The sequence below is a fragment of the Ascaphus truei genome, chromosome 2 (genome assembly GCF_040206685.1).
Source record: "Ascaphus truei isolate aAscTru1 chromosome 2, aAscTru1.hap1, whole genome shotgun sequence".
Lineage (NCBI taxonomy): Eukaryota > Metazoa > Chordata > Amphibia > Anura > Ascaphidae > Ascaphus > Ascaphus truei.
The window spans coordinates 117,173,273-117,194,808 of NC_134484.1; the positions used below are offsets into that span (position 1 = coordinate 117,173,273).

The 21,536-nt window shown below is 37.7% G+C and overlaps 1 protein-coding gene across 3 annotated transcripts in view; it reads left to right on the forward strand.

Annotated features, from left to right (window-relative positions):
• The window catches only part of PCMTD1 (protein-L-isoaspartate (D-aspartate) O-methyltransferase domain containing 1), a 67,604-nt gene extending 46,932 nt beyond the window's left edge, over positions 1–20,672 (forward strand). The window contains exons 1-6 of one of the 3 annotated variants that reach the window (XM_075584463.1): positions 5,108–5,240; positions 7,436–7,870; positions 12,822–12,924; positions 15,193–15,364; positions 16,562–16,685; positions 17,683–20,672. In XM_075584463.1, coding sequence (XP_075440578.1) covers positions 7,564–7,870; positions 12,822–12,924; positions 15,193–15,364; positions 16,562–16,685; positions 17,683–18,050 — 1,074 coding nt within the window. In that variant the 5' untranslated portion in view covers positions 5,108–5,240; positions 7,436–7,563 and the 3' untranslated portion in view covers positions 18,051–20,672. Of the gene's footprint in view, positions 1–5,107; positions 5,241–7,435; positions 7,871–12,821; positions 12,925–15,192; positions 15,365–16,561; positions 16,686–17,682 lie in introns of those variants that run through there. The other 2 variants (XM_075584464.1, XM_075584462.1) reach the window with 2 other exon arrangements.
• The last annotated feature ends 864 nt before the right edge of the window (positions 20,673–21,536 follow it).

Here is a 21,536-nt window from a genome sequence, read left to right on the forward strand (position 1 = left end):
ATTGAATGCATACCCTATTTGAGCAGATCTTAATTGGACAATCACTGTTTATCACTTACATTCCCGGCTGACAGGGTTCAAAGGGGTTCTATCTCCTTTCTGGTGCTCCGTTTGTGAGAATATCTCGGATCAGCAGTTTATTAGTGTTTCCTGTGCACTTACCTACCAATACTTCCCCATTTGGGAGGGTCTGTGTGGGTAACGGTATATACTATACTTACCTCTGCAAATAATACTTACCGCATGTTCAAGGTATATACGATCAGCTGTTCATGCCCTCAGCACGGCTTAGCTGTATATTGGTGTTCTTACTGCAATTGCCTACCAATATTCCCCTGACAAGGAGGATCTATGTGGGTTAATGGTATATACTACATACCACTGCAATACTCACCTTATGCGGAGGGTATACACTATTAACTGCTTTTGTTTTCACTGAGGATGCACAAGTATCTTTTCTATTAGCCCAGTAGCCAAGTCCTATAATTTGTCTATGCAACCTTGGTTTATACTATATACCTAGGTATCCCATTGAGGGTGTTCGCATTAACCATTTTATCACGCATATATCTGCAGTCCTTGAATATACGGCTCATGGGGCTTTTAGTTACAAAGTGCCTCCACTAGTATTACCCTTACGGAAAAGCAGCACTCAGTGTGTAGATGACTGGGGTTTTACCCACCAGCCACTCACTATTCTACATAACAGGTAGTCACACACATATCTCTGCATTGTTTGCCTAGATGTATTAATATTAAGAACACTTTGAGGGTCCACACTCTATACTAGTCCTCCCTGGAGACTAGTTTAGATGCTTTCCAGACAATTATCACAACCCCATGTAACTAGCCAAATAGCCTAACCAAGACCACAACATACCTTATTGCACTAGGTGGGCAAAGCATGCACTAATACCCTATTGTGGGCTATGTACCTTCTACCATATTGTGCATACTGTGTCTCCCTCTTTTGGTTTGTCTAAACAGCGTTAGGGGTTTTACCACTAGCAGTGTGTACCTCAAGTGTTATCTTCATAGCCTGACTATTAGGAAGTACAGGGTTAGACACTGGCTCATTTTCATAGGTAGTAACATAGATTGAATAAACCCTCGCATTTGTTGCCCAGGATTATTAAAACATATAAAGATAGTGACTAGATAGTGGTCCCACTATGGCCCCTTCCTATATCTATAGGCAGCTATACAAATATAGCACAAGATCCTGAATATCAATCAAGGATCTCCATATGTACTATCAACTTAACTACTTAGAGTTATGTTATTAATGATACAGTCACGTACTGTCTGGTATACATTTTATTTTTAACCCCCCTTTTTTTATTCATTGATTATTAATAAAGTATTTTAACTAAATCATTATACATATAGTAGTGATGGAGTGCTTGCATACTAGGTTTCCTTTTCTTTAGTATACATCCTGTTCCTACCTAGTGAGCACCTCACCATGGTTCAATAGTACAGCTGTGCGGGTGTTCTGTGTATGTGGGTCGTACTAGATCCATAGCAATCCGGTCAAATGGTACATCTATTATGGGCTACCAATGGGCTACGATACGCTTTGAACGGGGTGGTGATCTTACATTCTGGGCATGAGGAGCAATAATTTGTAATTTCTGCCAGAACCCCAGACCAATAGAAGCTTCGGAGAACCTTTTCTTTTGTCTTTTCCACCCTAGGTGTCCCCCAATGGGTGACTATGTAAGAGGTGTAATACTACATTACGGAATGTCCGTGGTACCAACAATTGTTTAGTTATAATTGATTTCCTTTTATCAACCCGATATACTAGGTCATTCTCTACCTCGAAGTAGGGGTAGGCAAGTGACCTATCTGGTTGGCCCGGAGTACTATTCTGGTCTCGTATATTCCCCCTTGCTTCTGCTAATGTGGGGTCTTCCCACTGGGCCTTCTTAAAAACCCCAGGACTGACCTCTAGGTCAGTGAAGGTCTTATCCTGTTCTGGGGTGGTAAACGGCTGTTCAACATCTTGATTTGGGGTATTCCCTACCAAGGTGGCCATGGGAAAGGGGATTTTACAGCACTCTTCCTCTTTCCCCTTTTTATTTGGGCCCTCGTCAACCTCCATTTCTGAAATAGGGAAAGGATTTGTTTCTTCTATTACTTCTTTATGGTCCGCTATTGAACTCTGGGCGCTATTCTGAGAGGAGGACCACATTTTTAGAAAATGGGGAAAATCGGTCCCTATTAACACATCATGTGCCAATTTGGGTACTATACCCACTTTGAAATCTAAAGAACCAAACTCTGTTTCAATAAGAACATCAACAGTGGAATATTCGTGATTATCCCCATGTATACAACAAATTGCCACTCTTTGTGAACTGTTTACCTGTTTTTTCCCAATGGGCAACAGGTATTCGGACACTAGTGTAACCATACTCCCAGAGTCAAGTAGTGCCCGAACCCTCTTACCATTTACCTTTACAAATGCCCAGAGATGGTTATTCAAGGGGTCCTCTGGGCTAGGGCCCATACATTGAGACCACAACGAATAAGGTTCAACGCTGTTGCATTGCATTGGTTCAGTATTTAGTGGGCAGACTTTCGCGGTGTGGCCCCTCATAACAATTTACACATTTAGGTACATAGTCTGTGTCCCACTTAGAGCCCTTCTTCGGCTCCCCATTATTTGGCTGTTGCCCCAAGTATGCGAGTCACTGTTGCTGGTGCTGTGTGAAGGCGGTCGTCACTCTTCAGCCCCCCTTAACCCTGGTACCCTTTTACCGTCTCTGGAAGAGTCCTGGAACCTTGGGTAGTGGGGATGCTCCATGACTATGGGTTGAAGGTGCTCTTCTGCTGCATTGTACCTTTCTACGAGGGCCACCAGCTTGTCTGCATTGTGGGGGTCACTCTGACTGACCCAACGGCGTAGGGCAGAGGGAAGTTCCTCAAGAACTGGTCCATGACCAACCGTTCCACGATGTGGCTTGCTGAGTTGATCTCTGGTTGCAGCCACTTCCGAGTGAGGTGGATGAGGTCATACATCTGGGATCGGGTGGCTTTATCCAACGTGAAGGACCATGCATGGAACCTTTGGGCGCGAACGGCCGTGGTTACGCCGAGGCGGGCGAGGATCTCGAACTTCAATTTTGCATAGACGTTAGCTTCGGCTGGCTCTAGATCAAAGTAAGCCTTCTGGGGTGCCGTGCGTTCAAAAGTGATAAGATAGATTTCAACATCATCCGAGGGCCCCATCTTCTGAAGGTAGTGGTTTGCCCTGGTCATTTTCGGGACTGGGGCTGCCTCTGCCAGTGGAGTCTTAATCATAGTCCCTCTCAGGATCTCGAGTTCCTGCTGTAAGCCCTGGGCGAACCGTTGTTGCTCCTCTCTCAGCAAGCGGTTTGTCTCTTGCTGGTTTGCATTCGCAATTTGCAGAGCTGCATTCGCCTCTTGCAGGGCTGCATTCGTCTGTTGCTGGTTTGCATTAGTCTCTTGCTGGGCTATTAACAGCTGTTGCTGGGTTGCATTCACCTGTTGCTGGGTTTCATTCGCGTCTTTCTGGGCAGCGACATTGCGTACCAGCGCACTCACCACGTCTTCCATCTTGTTTGGAGAGAAATTTTTTTTTTTTTTTTTAAGTTCTTTAACCCCGCAGACCTTTTAGTGTTCTGCCCGCATTCTCCACCATATATGACAAACGGCTTACTCTGGGGCTCCGCCGTCTGTCCTTGACTGTTAGAACACGGTCTTTTAGGGTAGGTTAAATGACGAGGCGTAACGTGCTGTTCCTTTAAACAGGCTATTGCCTAGTTTATTCAGTCCCAGACACTGAGACTGCCACACGGAATTCAAAATAATACATAAGCAAACAAAAACCCTGCTCGTCTGAGCAATAACTTAAGTAAGGTTTTCCCTGACTGGGGTTGGACTGGCTTATCCAGTTCCAACAACAAAAATAAGGAACTTTGCAGTTTTAGACAAAAGGAACCGGATGATTTACCCTGTTTGGTGAGAGGTATTTCCCCTCTCTGCTTCCAGCAGCCTTCCTGCCTCCAGGCTCTTGGGGAGAGGGGAGAGGAACCAGGAAATCAGCCTTAAACTCTAACTAGCAGGACAGGTGACAGAAATCAGGCAGCAGACAAACTCTGGTCTGGATCCCTCACCCCTCCGTTCCATCACTTGCCAAACTGTGGGATGGAGTGCATGCATTCTGAGGCTGCACTTTCCAGCCTAAACAGGATAGAAACTGTTCAGTATCCCGGGAGCCCTATATATGGAATTTATCACCATACCCTGGTTTCTGTCACAAAGGACATATCGCCCAATAGGCAAATGGCAGCTCGCGCATGCTCCTTTCAGAACGTCCTGAACATCAGTACCGGTTCCCTACCTGTACCGAAGGTGTGCTCAAGAAGGGAGACTATAGAGCCTGTTACAAATGCGTTATTTACATCAGTTATGCACGTATATGACGATTCCAGTACAGTACATGCATCGATATGTGTGAAAAAGGTAGTGCTTCACTTTAAGTACATTTTCACTTTACATACATGCTCCGGTCCCATTGCGTATGTTAATGCGGGGTATGCCTGTACCTACCATGAGTCATGAGTGCTTATAATGCTATTTACCAATATCCGCTGCATATTGTATGATTATGATCCATGGACGTGTATTGAGGTTTTTTTTTCCTCCATTTGTCACATACTGTATATACTGTCTGTTTTGTTTTTAGAAGCTGTGTATACAATTAGAAGAAACTGCATCTGCCAGAACCATTATCAATCTGAATGTAGACCTGATGTTCAAAATACTTTGAGCCTCTGCACACACCATGTTGTGGTGACACACCTATCTTGGATGGTTGCTCCCTGTCGGTGATATAATGCTGTTTTATATGCGATTTAATATCATGTTTTGAATATATAATTTCTGTCTCTCTCGCACTATGCACTCTTGCAATCTTTTATTGCCAGTAGAGAACAGTTGCAGGGCTTTTGATGGCTACCGAGAATGGAAACTGCCATGTACTGTTGCCTTTGTCGTTGCTAAGGATGTTGTCAGAGGCCGGAGTGACGTCATGGACAACCTCCATTTCTTTGCTATGAAGTACTCTGCGGTAATGGATAGCAACGGTTGTCATGCTGGTTGTTAGGAATGCCGCTGTGCAGGCACGACCGTGATACAAGAATCAAATTATCCGGTTACTCATTTTGGGTCACCCTAAAACCGGAAAGGGTTCACTTTAGTATGTTCAGGTAAAAAACAGGACTCGGAATAAAAAAGGTGGGAGGGGTGCGATAAACACTCACACAGAGTGCTTAGATATAAGGAACTAAATAGAAAAGCTATGCAGCTCTATAGTACGTCTCTCCTATAGGCTGTTGGTCCCTTCACATAAGGTGTTTCATGTGGAACAGAAACGGAGGAGACTCATTGCGTAACATAGAAATCCTTTTCAAAGTTGTGAAAAATAATCCCTAACCACTCACTATCTAGTGATTTATTTTCTTTAAAGATTTTTATTTTTTTATTTTAAACATAGAGCCAAACAGTACAGCAAAGTGCTCCCTTCTCACGTCTAACTGTCTCCAAGTTGACAGTCTCTGTGGGAGTGCGCACAACTTTCTATCAATTTATTTCTAGGCTATATGTTGCGCGATTAGTCTCCTGTTTCTTTTCCACATGAAACATCTTCTGTAAAGGGACCAACAGTCTACAGCAGAGATTTACTACAGCGATACATACTGTATCTTGTCTATTCACTGCCTTAAATCCAGACACTCCATGTGAGTGCATATTGTACATTGGCGATGGATGGCATGTGTGTAAATCGAGAACATATGGATTTTATTTTAAAACCATTGCTTTTTGTGATCTTTAAAAAATATATATATGTATGTATGTATATATATGTATGTATGATAATCTTCAGCCCTTGTCGATCCACTGCTGGATGATGGCCTCCCGAATGATCTTCCAGGTAACGCAGTTGCAAGCCTCTCCTCGTGTTTAACGTATGTATTCCCCCGCCAAAATGTAGCCTTTTTAACATTTTTATAATCGGACCGAGGGGGACAATATTGTTTATCAAAGTTAATCTGTTGAAATCAAACCCAATACAAGCATATTTCAAGTATAAGATGGGTTGATCATAAATCATTAATTTAATTGGAATTTCTTAATATATTTTTTGGAAGCCTCAATCTAAGTTTGTACATTATGTAGTTCCTGGAACTGAGTGATTGGTTTACAAAACCTTTTACTTTCAATTTTCATAGAAGAGATGAGCAATACGAAGGTGCCCATTTATAGATGTTGCCTCACTTTTGTCTGCAAATGAAAATTAACTATAGGACTCTAAATCATTAAGTATTAAGAATGCAATAGAAATGAATCACTCTTGGCAGTATAAATGGACTTTGCAATGTTACATTATCTGTAATTAAGATATGTGGTAACTTTGTTTTTTAATTGGTTAATTTTGGTCCTCGACAGGAATGCACCTTTTAATAAAGAAATCGTAGAATACCTACTACAAATAAAATAAAACATATTTTGTAGAGTGCTTTTTTTTTTTTTCCTCTTTCTAAACATTTTTTTTTGTTTTTTAAAGGCAGTTAATATGTAATATGAGGATCATGAGAAGAGCACTTGCTTGATAATTATTCTAGAAATATAAAGTGTTGGAGATGAGTGAAACAAGGTGTAGCGGGGGAGGGGGGGATGTTCTCTCCCAATGATGTTGAGAGCCTTGGGCTATGCTGACGGCGCTGCGACGGTCGCTGGAAAATCAAATAGAGATGACTTCCAGCGATCACAACCAATCCGTTGCTGCGTCGCGCTTACTATAAGCGCACGCGGTGGCGGCAATGCATTTGTTTTGCCGCGACGTCACAGTCGCCGGCACTATAAGTGCAGCCTTACTCTGCGTCCATTTTGTGTCCAGCTGCTTAAAAAAAATAAACTCCACCCCACCCTTTTTTTTGTCTTTTAAGTATTGCAAATACTTTGCTGCAGTAATAAGTCTGTTTAATCAGTCTCTTTGCATTATTGAATAGGCAGATGTGAATTAAAGTATCAGGTGATACTGTGGCTAACATTGTCAACCTATTAATCTATGCATACATCTTATTGATGTAAATAATCCTTTTAAAACCAATGGGAATTTGTCTGATTAATGTGACTGTTTGTTGTATTCATTTTGTTTAATTCCTTTATATAGTTTTATGCATTAAAGGTTTAATTAAGAAACCAGATATTTTCTTAAATTGCTGTGTATTCATGTCTTCAATACATTTACAACTTTTTTGCACCCAACTGTTCCATGGTACAAAAAATGTAGTCTCTTTAAATTGAGGAATTTTGTAATTATGTTGCTTGTCCTGCTGTTTGCTGATCTGCTCTTTTTGTCTGTGAAACTCAAAACCTCTTCATTTTGTTTCTTCCACAGGATGCATGTACTGCAGATGCACTAATGACCTGCTAGAGAGGAAAAGCATCAAGTTGATGATATATATCGATACATTCTTTCATCCTCTGCTGATGTATTGCCAAATTATTTAAAACTTCATAGACATCATGGGAGGAGCGGTGAGCGCTGGGGAAGACAATGATGATTTAATTGATAACCTTAAAGAGGCACAATATATACGTACTGAAAAGGTGGAACAAGCCTTCAGGGCCATTGATCGTGGGGAATATTACTTGGAGGGATATAGGGACAATGCATACAAAGACTTGGCTTGGAAACATGGAAACATACATTTATCTGCTCCTTGCATCTACTCAGAAGTTATGGAAGCATTGAAACTTCAACCAGGATTGTCTTTTCTTAATCTTGGAAGTGGAACCGGATATTTAAGTACAATGGTGGGCTTAATTTTAGGTAAAAACCTTTCATCAGCAATTGATTAATAACCATACTATACTATCTGTGTGTCTGTCTGTCTGTTATTGGTGAAAATGTGCCCCTATAACACTACTGTGGAAAGTGGCCTTAAAGTGTATCTGAACACAGTAGTGTTTTTAGACATCAATTTTGAACATTATATGGGCAGTCCTGCCTAGCTGAATGTGTTTAGAGATCCACCTAATCATTCCAGAGTGCACAATATTAAACTTTGTATTGCAAGAATTTTTCCCTTCAAACCATTACCGATTTTCTAATGAATAAAATGTTAAGAACCTTAATATGTACACCTTAGAAGAAAATTAGAGCTATCGCACACTTTCAAATATTTAATTGGTACTAATAAAGAAAAAGCTCTTTGGGGAACGGACCTCTTATAGAAGTGTGTGTTTGTGTATTTGCATATTACTGTGTAATATTATATGTTGTTAATTGTTGTTTCTCACACTTTTTGTACTGCACCATGGGAATTGATGGCCCCACATCCTTAGAATAAACTATGAATGATATTTTCCAGCAAAGAAAGGCATGCTAGAGCAAAGGCAGTATTACTCTGAAGCTTGTGCAAATAAGGGAACAGTAGTAATCTTAGCAGAGGTGGTTGGAGCAAATATAGTAAACACAAGTCATGCAAAATCTGATACAATTAAACATGTAGCCTGTAACCCACCAATTTTGCAGCGTATGATAGTTTCAATTTTCTCTGACTTCTTTTCAAGAGGTTGACCTGGTATATGTAAAAGTACAGTAACGTAGAATTTTAGCCTGTGCATAACTCTCGGGGGGCCTTAAAATTGTAGTCTGTTAGCTGCTTTGTTAGACATCAGTGAGTTACAAGTTTGACTTTAAAAGGGCACTTCAGCATACTCGTGATTAATTTGTCAAATCAAATATTTTCTCCCAATTTCTCTAAAATCATTCAGTAGTTTACTACTTTCAAGCGTGAAATACAATAGTTTTCAGAAGCTCCTGACTATAGCCACTAATGTAAAAGTAAAGAAGCAATCCCGACCAAACAGAAGTGCACATAAAACTAAAAATATATCCGGAAGTAAAACTACAAATCCTGACCTATTTGTATTTTTCTGTCAAACCAGGGCTGCCCCAACTAAACCACACTATTTTGCAGCTTTGTTGTAAATATGTTAATACAATTGTTCCAGTTAGATGGGCTGCAGCAGTAGCTCAGTGGTAATATCACAGACTTTGAATAAGAGTGTCAGCTCTCTTTGTGACTGTGGCTAAATTGCTTCATCTCCATTGGCCTCCGGCACCAAAATTAGATATTTTAAGCTCATATGTGCCAGGGAATACGTGTGCCTGCAGATTCTTTTTCATTGCAGCATACACTCTCAGGATTCTGTAAAATAACCCATATATATTCTCATTTGCAAGTTCTCCTGGAAGGAAAGCCTTCTTTAAAAAAATTTAAATTAAATAAATGCATTGTAAATCAGCACGGTAATTACAATTTCTCAGCCACAACTCCCACCTCCTTTTTTAGTTTCTGGTGTCTGATGCATGTAGGGGTAATGTGACTCAGCCAAGATTTCTAGAAACTGAGCTGGGTACACTCAGTACAAAGCAGCAGTCCGCATACCTAAAGGATATCTTGTTGCCCTTTCCAAAGCAGTTTTTATTTTTTAAATCTGATTCTTTGTTTAGGAGATGGAAGCATTTGAAACACGACGTGTCTGTGAAGTTAAAACCGGTGTGGGCAAAGTATGACCAGTGGGCGTTGTGGGCAAAATACGACCCTTGGGCCACATCCGGCCCGTGGGATGGTTGCCTGTGGCCTGCCACAGAGACAGCTGCCTGGATCCTACCTATGTTGTGGGCAGCAGCGCGGCAGGAGACCACTCAGAACCTAACACAAAAGTTAGGAGCGACCGGACGTTGGGCCAAAGTTCTGCAATACTGCTTGCTCTGCCGCCTGCACAACAGGTAGGGATCGAGGGAGGAGGAGAATGAGGGAAACAAAAGTAGGCGAATTAAAGACATGGAGGAGTGGGGGGAGAATAAGTGAGAAAGGGAAGGCAGAGATTCAGGTGGGTAATAGAGAGAAAATAACGGAGATGCAGGTGAAAAGAAGAGTATGTAGGGGAGAAGCATATGAGGGGGGAGCTTTGGTAATCTTTACGAGCCACAGACTAAGTAGATCATTCAACAACAACAAAAACTCCACAAATTCGCTCAGCTAATATGCATATCTATCTATATCTCCCAAAACTCCCTCCCAGTATTTGCAGTGACTGCGGTTTAGAATGCTAGAGATTGGGAGAGGTGCCAGCCTCCAGAAGAACAATGTAAAGATCAATGAACAAAGATATAAGGGTAATATTACCCTTGTCTTTTTAATGTAGATTTTACATCGTGTGTCGCCCTCCAGCCAAAATAATTGCCCACCCGTTGTTATAATGAAGCTTTTAATCCGGAAACCATTGCAGTATAAACATTTTCCTTGGTAACCACAGAAGCTAGTGATGAGGAAAATCCTTTTATTTATTTTCAACATTAGAAAAACATTAAAAAGAAAAAAAGATCAGGAAGGTGCTCAGGCTGCAAGATGCCAACATTAGGTTTGTTAAACTCGTATAGGCTTCTGTGGGTTATTGCTGCTTTAAAGTTAGTAACCGTTGCTCGCCCTTAATGTTTTCAATCCACTTTTGCGACAGAAATACCTGTTGTCAGGAGGTACAGTACATTGAGCATAGATTTAAGGCAGAATGGGACAATATGATAGATGGTGACACCTGGAAAGAAGAACTGAGCAATAAGATATGACATGGCATAGACATGGATTTAAAAAAATAAAATAAATTATTCACATGTTTTAGGCACGAATGTGTTTTTAAATGATTTGTTACTGTATAATGTAACGTGGGTTAATTTGTTTGGATAAGGTTTAGGTTTTACGTACCTCACTTTTTTTTTTTTAAGATTTAATTTGGAATATTGCTGAAGGCTTCACTTAAATCTAAGTTGGCTGCATTCTCTGGTCATCAAGAGAATCTATTTGATACTACAGGCCACTTTCATACAAATAATGAATAGACTAAAGCTGATCTGCTTGGAACTACAGTTGTGATATTAAAAATTACTGTAAACAAACATGTAATCTTTAAATGGTTATGAAATTAGAACTGCATGGTTTATATAGCAAGTACTAGATCAGATGACATTTTGAATAAGATGCAGATCTGTCACACCATGACGTTCACCAGTCTACAATGTACATTAACGAGATCTTCATGTTCTGAATAAAATTAGGTTTTGTTGATTAATTTTTTTTTTTACATGCTTACAGTTTACTCCGTTAAAAAAAAACAGCCAATACCTGCTAACTAAATGCCAATTTGGGGAATGCCAAATTATTCACAAACACACAATATACTGTATATAGTTCATATTTGGGTCTTGTTGTATGTAAAACAAGATGAATACATTGTACATTTACATTTAAACATAGAAATATCTACTTTTTTTTTTTTTTTTTTTTAAACCAAGTAGTACTAGGACTAACTTCGATTTATTCTGGCTTATTTCAAAATGTAGCCAGAATTCCTTGGTTATCTGTAAAGTTCTTTACAATGTACATGACCATTTCATTTATTAGTTTAAAAGTGCTTCTATTCTTCCATTACTAAAGATCTATTTCCAGATGTTTTCTGCCATTGAAATATCTGCCTGTTCAGTAGTATTGTGAAGTAAAAGTAATCTTTCCTATTATAAGCAGTCAGTACTTTTTTTTTCTAATTAGACATTACATGAAACTTTGATATACAGTGCTGGAAAAAGTGCATCAACCTGCACTGGTCCAGTGTGGAAAGCCACTCTTCCCCTGTGAGGCCAGTACAGGAAAGATGGTAGTTGTTTTTGAAAGCAGAGCAGTGTACTACCGCTCTGCTTCCCGAATTTGCGCTCCACAATGCCTTGCATAGCACCAAGCAAAGCATCATGGAAAGGCATTCAGCAGTAGCCGTGGTCCACCAGCTCTACATGCCCCTGCCTTTCCACCCCAATGTTTCCAGCCCTGTTGATATATTTGAGTTTTAATCATACAGTACAGACGAGACCACGACTATTCTAAAGCTTGCCTTAAACTAGCCCGGTTACATTCTGGGTATGTGCTGGGTGTAACCTGGCTAGTTTTAGGCAAGTTTAAGGCATTTCTGCATTGACTAATGACCCATAGGATTAACACAGCAGGGGTGCCTGGCAGTCCCATTCAGTTTGAATGCCAGGGACCCCCGCTGTTAATCTGATGGGCCATTAATCAATGCAGAAATGCTGGGTCTAGTTTAAGGCATGTATTCAGCGTGTACCTGGGTCTTTTTGGCTATTGCCACTGGTTTGTGTTAGAATAGTCGCAGTCTCTGCTGTATCCTCCCTCTCCCTATACAACCTAGTATCCTGCTGGCTTTCCCAATTGGGGAAGTTTGTTGGTTTCTGTAGTGTGTTTATATATGTATATATACACTGGTTTTTTTTTAAATGTAATTCTACTCTTGTCTGACCCTTATTTTTCTTCACCATTAACGACAGCAGTGTTGCTTTGTTTATAAAGTACAAAAAAGTATGAATGTACAACATTTCTCTATTGGTAGAAAACGTGTGTTCTATGCCATATGAAATAATGGTTTTGCAATCGAATGAATATGTAATATTTCTATGAAGACCTAAAATGGTAAATTGAGTTTTTTTTAAATATATATATATGTATGTGTGTGTGCGTGTATATATGTGTATGTGTATATGTATGTATGTATTTATATATATATATATATATATATATATATATATATATATATACACACATACTTTACATATATATATATATATACTTACATACATACTTTACATATATATATGTGTGTATACATAAAATATTTTTTAGCTTTTTCATAAGACTGTTTTTGTGTTACAGGTCCATTTGGCATGAATCATGGAATTGAGCTTCATTCAGATGTGGTGGAATATGCCAAGGAAAAACTTGAGTGTTTCATCAAATATTGTGATGGCTTTGACAGGTAAGTTTGCATGATGTTCAGCAGTAATATTACAACATTAAATATTTTTTTATTCTATCATTTGCAAGAGTTTATATATTTAACATTTTAGCATCTATAACGGCTTGAATTAAAATGGAAAAATGAGTACATGCTAAAGAATTGAACAGTACTATTATATCATCTGTCACTTTTTATAAAAAAAAATGTTTTATCTCCAATATAAGTCTTAACAATTTACAAATGTAATTACAATCAAACCAAAAAGGTACATAAACTATAATCGGGAAACCATATGTAACCCCTTCTTACCTGGCTCAAAATGAGTTGTTGCACAAGGTTTATGTACTGTAGGAGTGAAGATGTTGGTGAACAGACTCTGGTTACCTTGATCTCAGGGGCTGGTTACTGTAAGCTTGAGTTAGATTTCAGATGATAATAAAGAGTACCAGGGACTTTGTAGGTAGACAAACAGTACAGGTTTATTACAATCATTTGTGAACAATATGGTGAAATAATTAGGCGCTCTGACACATTCAAATTGTGACATGTTATATTCAAGAGACAATATTATATTACAGTGATACTTAAATATAATCTGTGACTTTATAAAATATGTTGTGTGACAAGTGCACAGAGAAAAAAATATATAAATAAAATTGCAACTCCCTGCTCAAACCCACTGGTAGGGACTGTCCTTATTGGTCCCTGTGGATTCAAGATTTCTTCATAAATCCAGGTGGAGCATGGGAACAAAACGAAGTGCAGATGCTTTAAATTCTGTGACTTAATATTGTATCTTGGCTTCTATGCGGTGCGTACTCACTGTGGCAGGTTATTTAGGACACATCAACCATGGCAATCTGTTCTTGGGGTGTCAGAATTGGTACCTCCAGTAAAAAGAAAAAGGGACCATTGCGCAGATTGAAAATGTTTTATAAATTTAAAAAGAATTAGAAACACACACACAGCATGTAAACAGTACAGCTGAACCCCTTTATAACGCGGTGCTTAGGGTCCACATAATGTGACCGCGTTATAATGGGGTGGGGGGTGGGAATGGCCGCCGCGATCAGGGGTTCCGCGTCTGCTTCTTACACTCTGTAATCCCGCCTGGGCTCCTGTTCGCATGCGCGCGCGCGTGTGTGTGCATCTTTTGCGGCAACAGCAAAATAAAAATGCTATACCTCAGGAAAAGGCATTAACGGATTTCATTACAAATAGCCCAAGGTGGTCATCCTTCCCAGTGGCAGCAAAATCATCCTCGCCTGGAGCATGAGCTTTTTAATAGTCCTCCACCAACTTAGCCGGGCAATGTTCGGGCCCTACTTGTCCGTAAAGGGGGCCCACTATTTCCTGCTTTCTCCAAAGAGCAGCACGCACCACATCCTGGAAATGGACAGTTTAACAAACCACATTTTACAGGAGACCTTGCCAACATGGGGATGAGGCCTCCTCATAGTCCAAGGTATGCCTAATGCTATAAATAATGCATGTAAATTAATTTGTACACACGGTTGCAGCGCCAAACTAGAACAAAATCAATTGGGGGCAGGGGGGGCGAGTTTTTGTGACTCTTCCTTTTTATGCCAGAGATAAAATGAAGACTTGAGATGGCAGTTGTAAAATATATTACACCTGTGCTTTTTTGTGTATAGATGTCTTTGATCAATTATCATTTTATTGTAAGCTCCTTGTTTGTATACATAGATTGTTTTGAAGGTATTGATCCCTTTAAGTTTATCATGATGTGGTTTTTTTTTTTATATATAAATGTGCTGAAGAGTTTTAAGACTAATTTCAGGTTTTAATATACAGTAGGTTTGATATGATCAAATCTCATGCACATCCTACATATACAAATCATTTTTAATATTGGACCAGCTATCACTGTTTGTTTGTAATAGAATATAGTTATTTGTGTGTGTATTTCTACTTCTACTTGTGCTGCATAGCAGATTTAAGCCCCGATAGACCTCTTTGTAAAACCAGCATGGCAAGAAGATCGAACTTCAATGCAATGTTAAAGTGCTGTGAGGGTTATCAGTACTATATTGAGAGAACATGTTGGGGAATTTGTTGTTGCCTTATACAGTAAATAAGTAATAATCAAATCAATGAGGATGGCCCTACTTGATAGTTCAATTTACAAATTATCTGTTCTTTTAATCCAGAGTGTGAATATCAAATTGGCAAAACTAATCAATGCTAATATTGAAAATGTACTGATTTGATTTGTTTGCTTTTGTTGTACTTCACCTCAGCATATTTAACCCTTTTCTTTTTTAGGTTTGAGTTTTGTGAACCTGCTTTTGTGGTTGGTAATTGTCTGGAGATCGCATCAGACAGTTCTCAGTATGACCGTATCTACTGTGGAGCTGGTGTGCAGAAAGACCATGAAAACTACATGAAAATGTTATTGAAAATTGGAGGCATTTTAGTTATGCCTATAGAAGATCAGGTGATGTTTCATTTATTTCACATTTTTAAATCATATCTAAATTAAGCTACTTTGCTTTTATACTGTACATCCCTACATATGGTCTTTATGTACTTGCACGATATTCGGGGAGATACTCTTAACCTCAGTCACGGTTACAACCTGACAAATATGTGTTGCTGACATTCAAGTTAATGACCCTTGATGTACAGTACCATTGGGGCACAATAGCCCATATCGAAGGTTAGTGAATCATAGTGATTGTTTTTACTCAGTTATAAAGATACATGTGCAGTGAGGCTCATAAGAAATGAGGGAATACAAAATAGTTGAAATGTCAGCCCAAAATCTTTAGGTTTGCAGGACTACCCAAAGACAATGTTTACCATAAAATATTGTTCGACAAGAACAAACTATTTGAATTCCTCTGCACTCTGTATAGAAGGTAAACTGGATTGAGGCAATGGTGCTTATAGAGTGGGAGCAAGGATTGATCTTGCTCAGAATTCTACTTTACATTAGGAATCCCTGCCACACAAATTGTGAAACAATGGTTGAAATAAACAGTACCAGTCGATTTGTACCAGTAGCGGTAGCACAACATTTTTGCGGGGACAAGCTCCTCTGTCAGGTAGACATTGCACCTGAGACAAGCGTCTCCCCACCCCAAAAAGTCCCCCCATCCCAAAAAAACATTGTCCTACAACTTTGATTCTGCCAAATAAAAGACTGAACATCTTAATGTAAACCATAGTTAGATAATTTTGTTTATGGTGGAGATTCTTTATCTAAGTTGCATTATATTCTGTAGTATCTAGAGAGTGTAAAACTTACCGGTTTGCATATTTGAAATACAGTGTACAACAATCGTTGTCAGCTATATTTACGCTTAAACCAGCATATCACAGGATCGATTTACCTAATGATGTTATACATTATTTATGTTTTATTTACCTTTTTCTTATATTTAAAAGACTAATGATTACTATTTTATACTCGAGGCACATCTCATAACACTTGCACATTTTTATTGCCAGACTTTGTAGTCACCGCTGTGTCCAAAACCAGGTAGTGGCAGCTTTATTTAATAAATTATGTATTTTGTCTTTTAACATATTTCCTATGCTGTATCTTCTGTTGTAATCATCTGTATTATATAATGCAGTATGTTAAATGACTGATGTAATAATTAATTTATATTTAACTTCTTGTACGTAGCTAACACAGATTCAGAGAACTGGGCAGAATACATGGGAAAGCAAAAACATCTTGGCAGTTTCATTTGCTCCTCTTATGCAACCAAATAAGAATGACAATCATAAATCTGATACTGTAAGCTTACGTAAGTGCCCTTAGAGCGCTTAACTTTTTTTCATTACTGTTATGATGACAGCTAAAACATTGTGCTGATTTATGTTTTTCTTTTTATGTAGGCTACTTAACATTAATAAGCTGTTTGGACTCTAGGTTCCAAGAGAACCGGCCATGACCTTTAGTTATCCATACATGTATATCCATATACATTAGTAGGTAAACCTTAAATTTGCGATTCAGAAGAATGAATCGTTTTTTATCAAGGAATGAGATAGCTCAACCCCGTTAATACGCTTTGCTTGGGGTCCAAAGAATCACATCCCGATATAAACGTTAGAAATAATGTACAATTGTATGCATTGTACAATAAAGTATTTAAGACCCCAATAATCGTGTTGTAAAATATTCATAAATAAAAAAATTGGGAGCCACGCTTGCATCGCGTTATAAGCGGATTTGTGTTGTAACGGATTGCGTTATAACAGGGTTGAGCTGTATTGAGTAAATTTTCTGAAGTTAACATTTTAAACATGTTATGTGATTCATATTAGCAAAAAAAGGTTAAATGTTACTTATGAATTATAGAAATGGCTTCACGTTTTGGTTATGCACTGTAGATATTTAAGCATTTTGAATATGTATCGAAACTTAAACAGTGATTTTAATCTGGCTGAGTTTTAATTGGGTAATTCATTACTGTAGAAACAATTTTTTACTTGCAGTTGTATTTAAACTTCCTTTTAGTGCTTTATAACATTATAGTGCTACTGCATATATTTCACCTTTCTATGCAAATATCATTTTTGAGTGTTTTAAGGGCTTATTGTATATGTGCCAAGTGGCCAATCAGGCTGTTTCCTGACAAAATTCCCAATTGACTTCAATGGGGAATTTCATCTGAAAACGTCAGGATCGCCTGCTGTAGCGGATATAGCATAGGCCCCTAAAAGTTTTAGACTTCCATAGGAATAACTTTTTTAATTGTTCTGCTTATTTTACAATAACTTACTTTTTCTTGATTTCAGCTGCCTGTTCTGTTAGGAGCCTTCAGGACTTGGCTCGCATTTACATTCGCCGTACACTTAGAAACTGCATAAACGATGAGATGCAGGCCAAAGGTATTCCTCCAAAGGCACCTCCAAAACGGAAACTAAGGAGATGCCGCAGGCGCCGTATAAACACCTACGTGTTTGTGGGCAATCAACTTATTCCTCAACCTTTAGACAGTGATGATGATGAAAAGATTGACGAGGACAACAAAGAGGAGGATAAAGACCATAATGAAGCTTTGAAACCTGAGGAACCTCCACGAAATCTACTACGAGAGAAAATTCTGAGCCTTCCCCTCCCTGAATCTTTAAAGGCTTACTTGACCTATTACAGAGAGAAATGATGCACTTGAATCTGAAACTGTTTGATTCCTGCTGATATCTCATTTACTTCTTGAAAATGTAGCATTTCTTGAGAACTAATTGGGCAGATCTAACTTTCAGCAAGCGATACCATGGAAACTTAAACCGGTCCTAACTCTCCATTCAGCAATTTTGTTTATTTTTTAAAATCTATATTTTCTCTACATTTTGAGATACAATGTACACAAGATTTTAGCTGCAACAGAAGTTATCCCAAAGTGATGTATGGTATCAGTTGCTATTTAGGAAAATATATATTTGCAACCCTCTGCAGATATTGTAATACTGTACATAGGGTAGTTAAATTCCCAGACGGCATAAACATAATAGCACTTGAGGGGCATACCATTGTGACCTTGAATAGCTGCTATCTGCATTTCTTGTACAAATACATTTGAAACATTTAAGATACATAAATCATAGTGAAGCATTCCCTTCCAAATGTTTCATTATTTGTTTGTCATGTGTTCTAAGGAATAAAATAGTGCAATAGATATAAATTTAGATTGAAGTGATGATTTTGTGAACATATAATATAAATTATATATATATATATATATATATATATATATGTGTATATATATATATGTGTATATATATATGTATATGTATGTATATATATATATATATATATATATATATATATATATATATATATATATCATTTAAAAGTATACAGGTATGGAAATCATGTTCCATCAAATGCTGCTTTTTTGCTATTTTCATCAAAGCATTGACGCCCATATATTTCTTATATACTTAATACAATTCCATTAGCTATTTAAAGATTTTTAAATCTCCATTGAATATCTATCAAGAATTTGTTTCATAATGATTAAACGCAGTAATGAAAGAATTGTAATGGAGACTTTTTTGGGGTTGTAATTACTAATAAGCTACAAAGTTTAAATGTATGTACAGTTGCCACGGTCATTTTTAATAGATTTTTTCACTTTGATATACAGTATAGATAGTAGTTTGTTTAATTTCTATATTTATTTTTTTTGGATAACAAAAGCTGGCCGGCTCGCAGTTTAGTCCAATCTGCCTTTTGGAGAAAAAAATTATGACAGAGTAGAAAACACATACTGTACGGTGGTACACATCTGTGCTGATTAAAACTGGGAGTGAACTAGTTTATCCCAATGCCAGACTGAAGCTCCAGTTATTTTCAGCCATCGGTGTTTAAATATCAAACTGGCCATTTGGATCACGATATTTTTGAAGCTGACGTAAGCAAGCAAATAATTGTAATTGTATTTGAGACAGAGACTTTGCAAGAAATCTGACTCTGGAAATTATCATTACTTGTGAAGAATGTCACAATTACTGCTTTTCCTCCAGGCAAAATGTTTCTTCTGAGACACAATGTAATCGAAGAGCATGGAGTAATACACTGGCAAATTCCACCCATATTTTGTTTTGTGGAGAATAGCATAAAAAAAATATACCATTGGTTTAATTGAACGTTAAATTATATCAACATTTTCTTGTTTCCCAACCAAACTGTTTCCTAATGCTTACCATTTTATCTGCGTTTTGGAAAGGGGTTTAGCATTTCCAGAAAAGTTGCATTTTAGATGCTTCATTTACAGAAGCAGTGCAGTTTAATGTGCTTCATTTGATCATTAGATACTTTTGATACTTTATTTGTTGGGCACAAATTTCAAACATTCCTTCTGAAGAAATCTCACCAGCTATATCGAGTTACATGGTAGACGTCATTATAATTCCCTGCTCAATAGCAATAGAAAGACATAAAAAATATTTTTGACACTATATACAAAAATATAGCTTTATTAAACAGAGGGAAAATACAGTAACTTTAGTAAAACAATGGCAATATTTGTCAAGTCATAAACCACATTGAGCTAATATTTATTATGTAAATATCCATGGTCTCAACTCTTACGTAGAATATTTTGAATTTGGAAATCTATTTACTGTAGCTCAACTATGCTGTGGTGGACGGTGGTATTGTCAAATGCTTTGTAAACTATAGAAATATTTTAGCATTTAAGAGATGGCTTCAGTTAAGGTTGATTATTATTTTTTTTTTTAAATAGTGTGTGGTGGTGGTGGTGGTTTTCTTCTGCTTGGGTCAACATAGCTGCTATATGTATCTTGACCTGCGTTATGTTTGATTAGGTAATGTTACAACAGCAAAAAGGAATTTGTGTTATGTTAAAGAGGCTCAGCTGTTAGGTGCAAAATTTTAGTTCTTTGAAATAAATATTTTTAGTCTAAATATTGCAAAAGCTGTATCCTCAGGTCTATAAAAGGTGTGATTTTCTGGGCCTGTTGGGAGTTGAAGTAGCCTAGAAAATGTTAAATTAATATATTTGTAAAATGCTTTTGTAGAATGACTGCACTATTCTTTCATTCAATTGTACTCTTTGTAAAATGGGTAATAGTTCTGTTTTTCATGCCTATTATTCATATCTGGTTTATATTTGTGTCATCAAGAAATGCTTCTCATTTTTTTTCACTAACTATACATTTACATTGACTTGCGGTAGAAATGCAAATAAAAAGCGGTTATTCGAACATTTTGCATATGTTGTTGATTGGGACATTATTGCAATAAAAAAAATTATTAAGTATTGTGTGAATTTTTTTTTTGTGTGTGTGCGCGTGTGCGCGTGTGCGCGTGTTTGTGTGTGTGTGTGTGTATATATATATCTCCTGAAGCACTGTATAATTGTGAATGAGTGGAAAATAAAACGGGGGATTGATTTTAAAGTACAAATTGATCTCATACACTTATGTATATACTGTATTTATATACAGTAGTGCCAACAATCTCTGCACCGCTTTTACACGGGTCAATACAACCAGAGTGCAACAAACATCTAATCATAATAGAGAAAAGCACGTGAAAAAAGTAAACACTCAACTGAAATCCAAAAAAGGAAATCAGTACTAATATGTAGCAAAAATAAATTATTTCAATAAATACACAACATATATAGGGAGTGGATAGTAAAATAGACCAATAGTCTAGCAAATACTAGAGCAATAATTATGAACAAAAGTTAACAAAATATTTTAACTACTTAAAAATTGAACAAATGATAGAAGGAAAAGAAAAATCATAAAAGGACAAGAAAAGTGAAAAATCAAGGGGGAGTGGAGGGAAGAGAAGCAGTAGAAGTTGGAGTGAGGGGATGCATCAGGGAGGAGAGGGGGTGGAGAAGACAAAGGGGAAGGGAGTTTTAGGGATAGGAGGGAGAAAAGGGGAGCATGGAGGAGGAGTGGATAGAGTGGGGGATTAATCTTTTTTTATTAACGTGTGTTATTTTTTTTACACTGGAGCGAGCGTGCACTTCTTAATTTTGTTTTACATACACATAATGTATAGTTAGAAAAAAAAGTGCCAATTAGAGAGGAAAGTACTAGTATAAAAATAAATGAAAGTTAGAAATAAGGTTACTGTAAACAAAACCCCTGGTTGGGGGAGGAGGAGG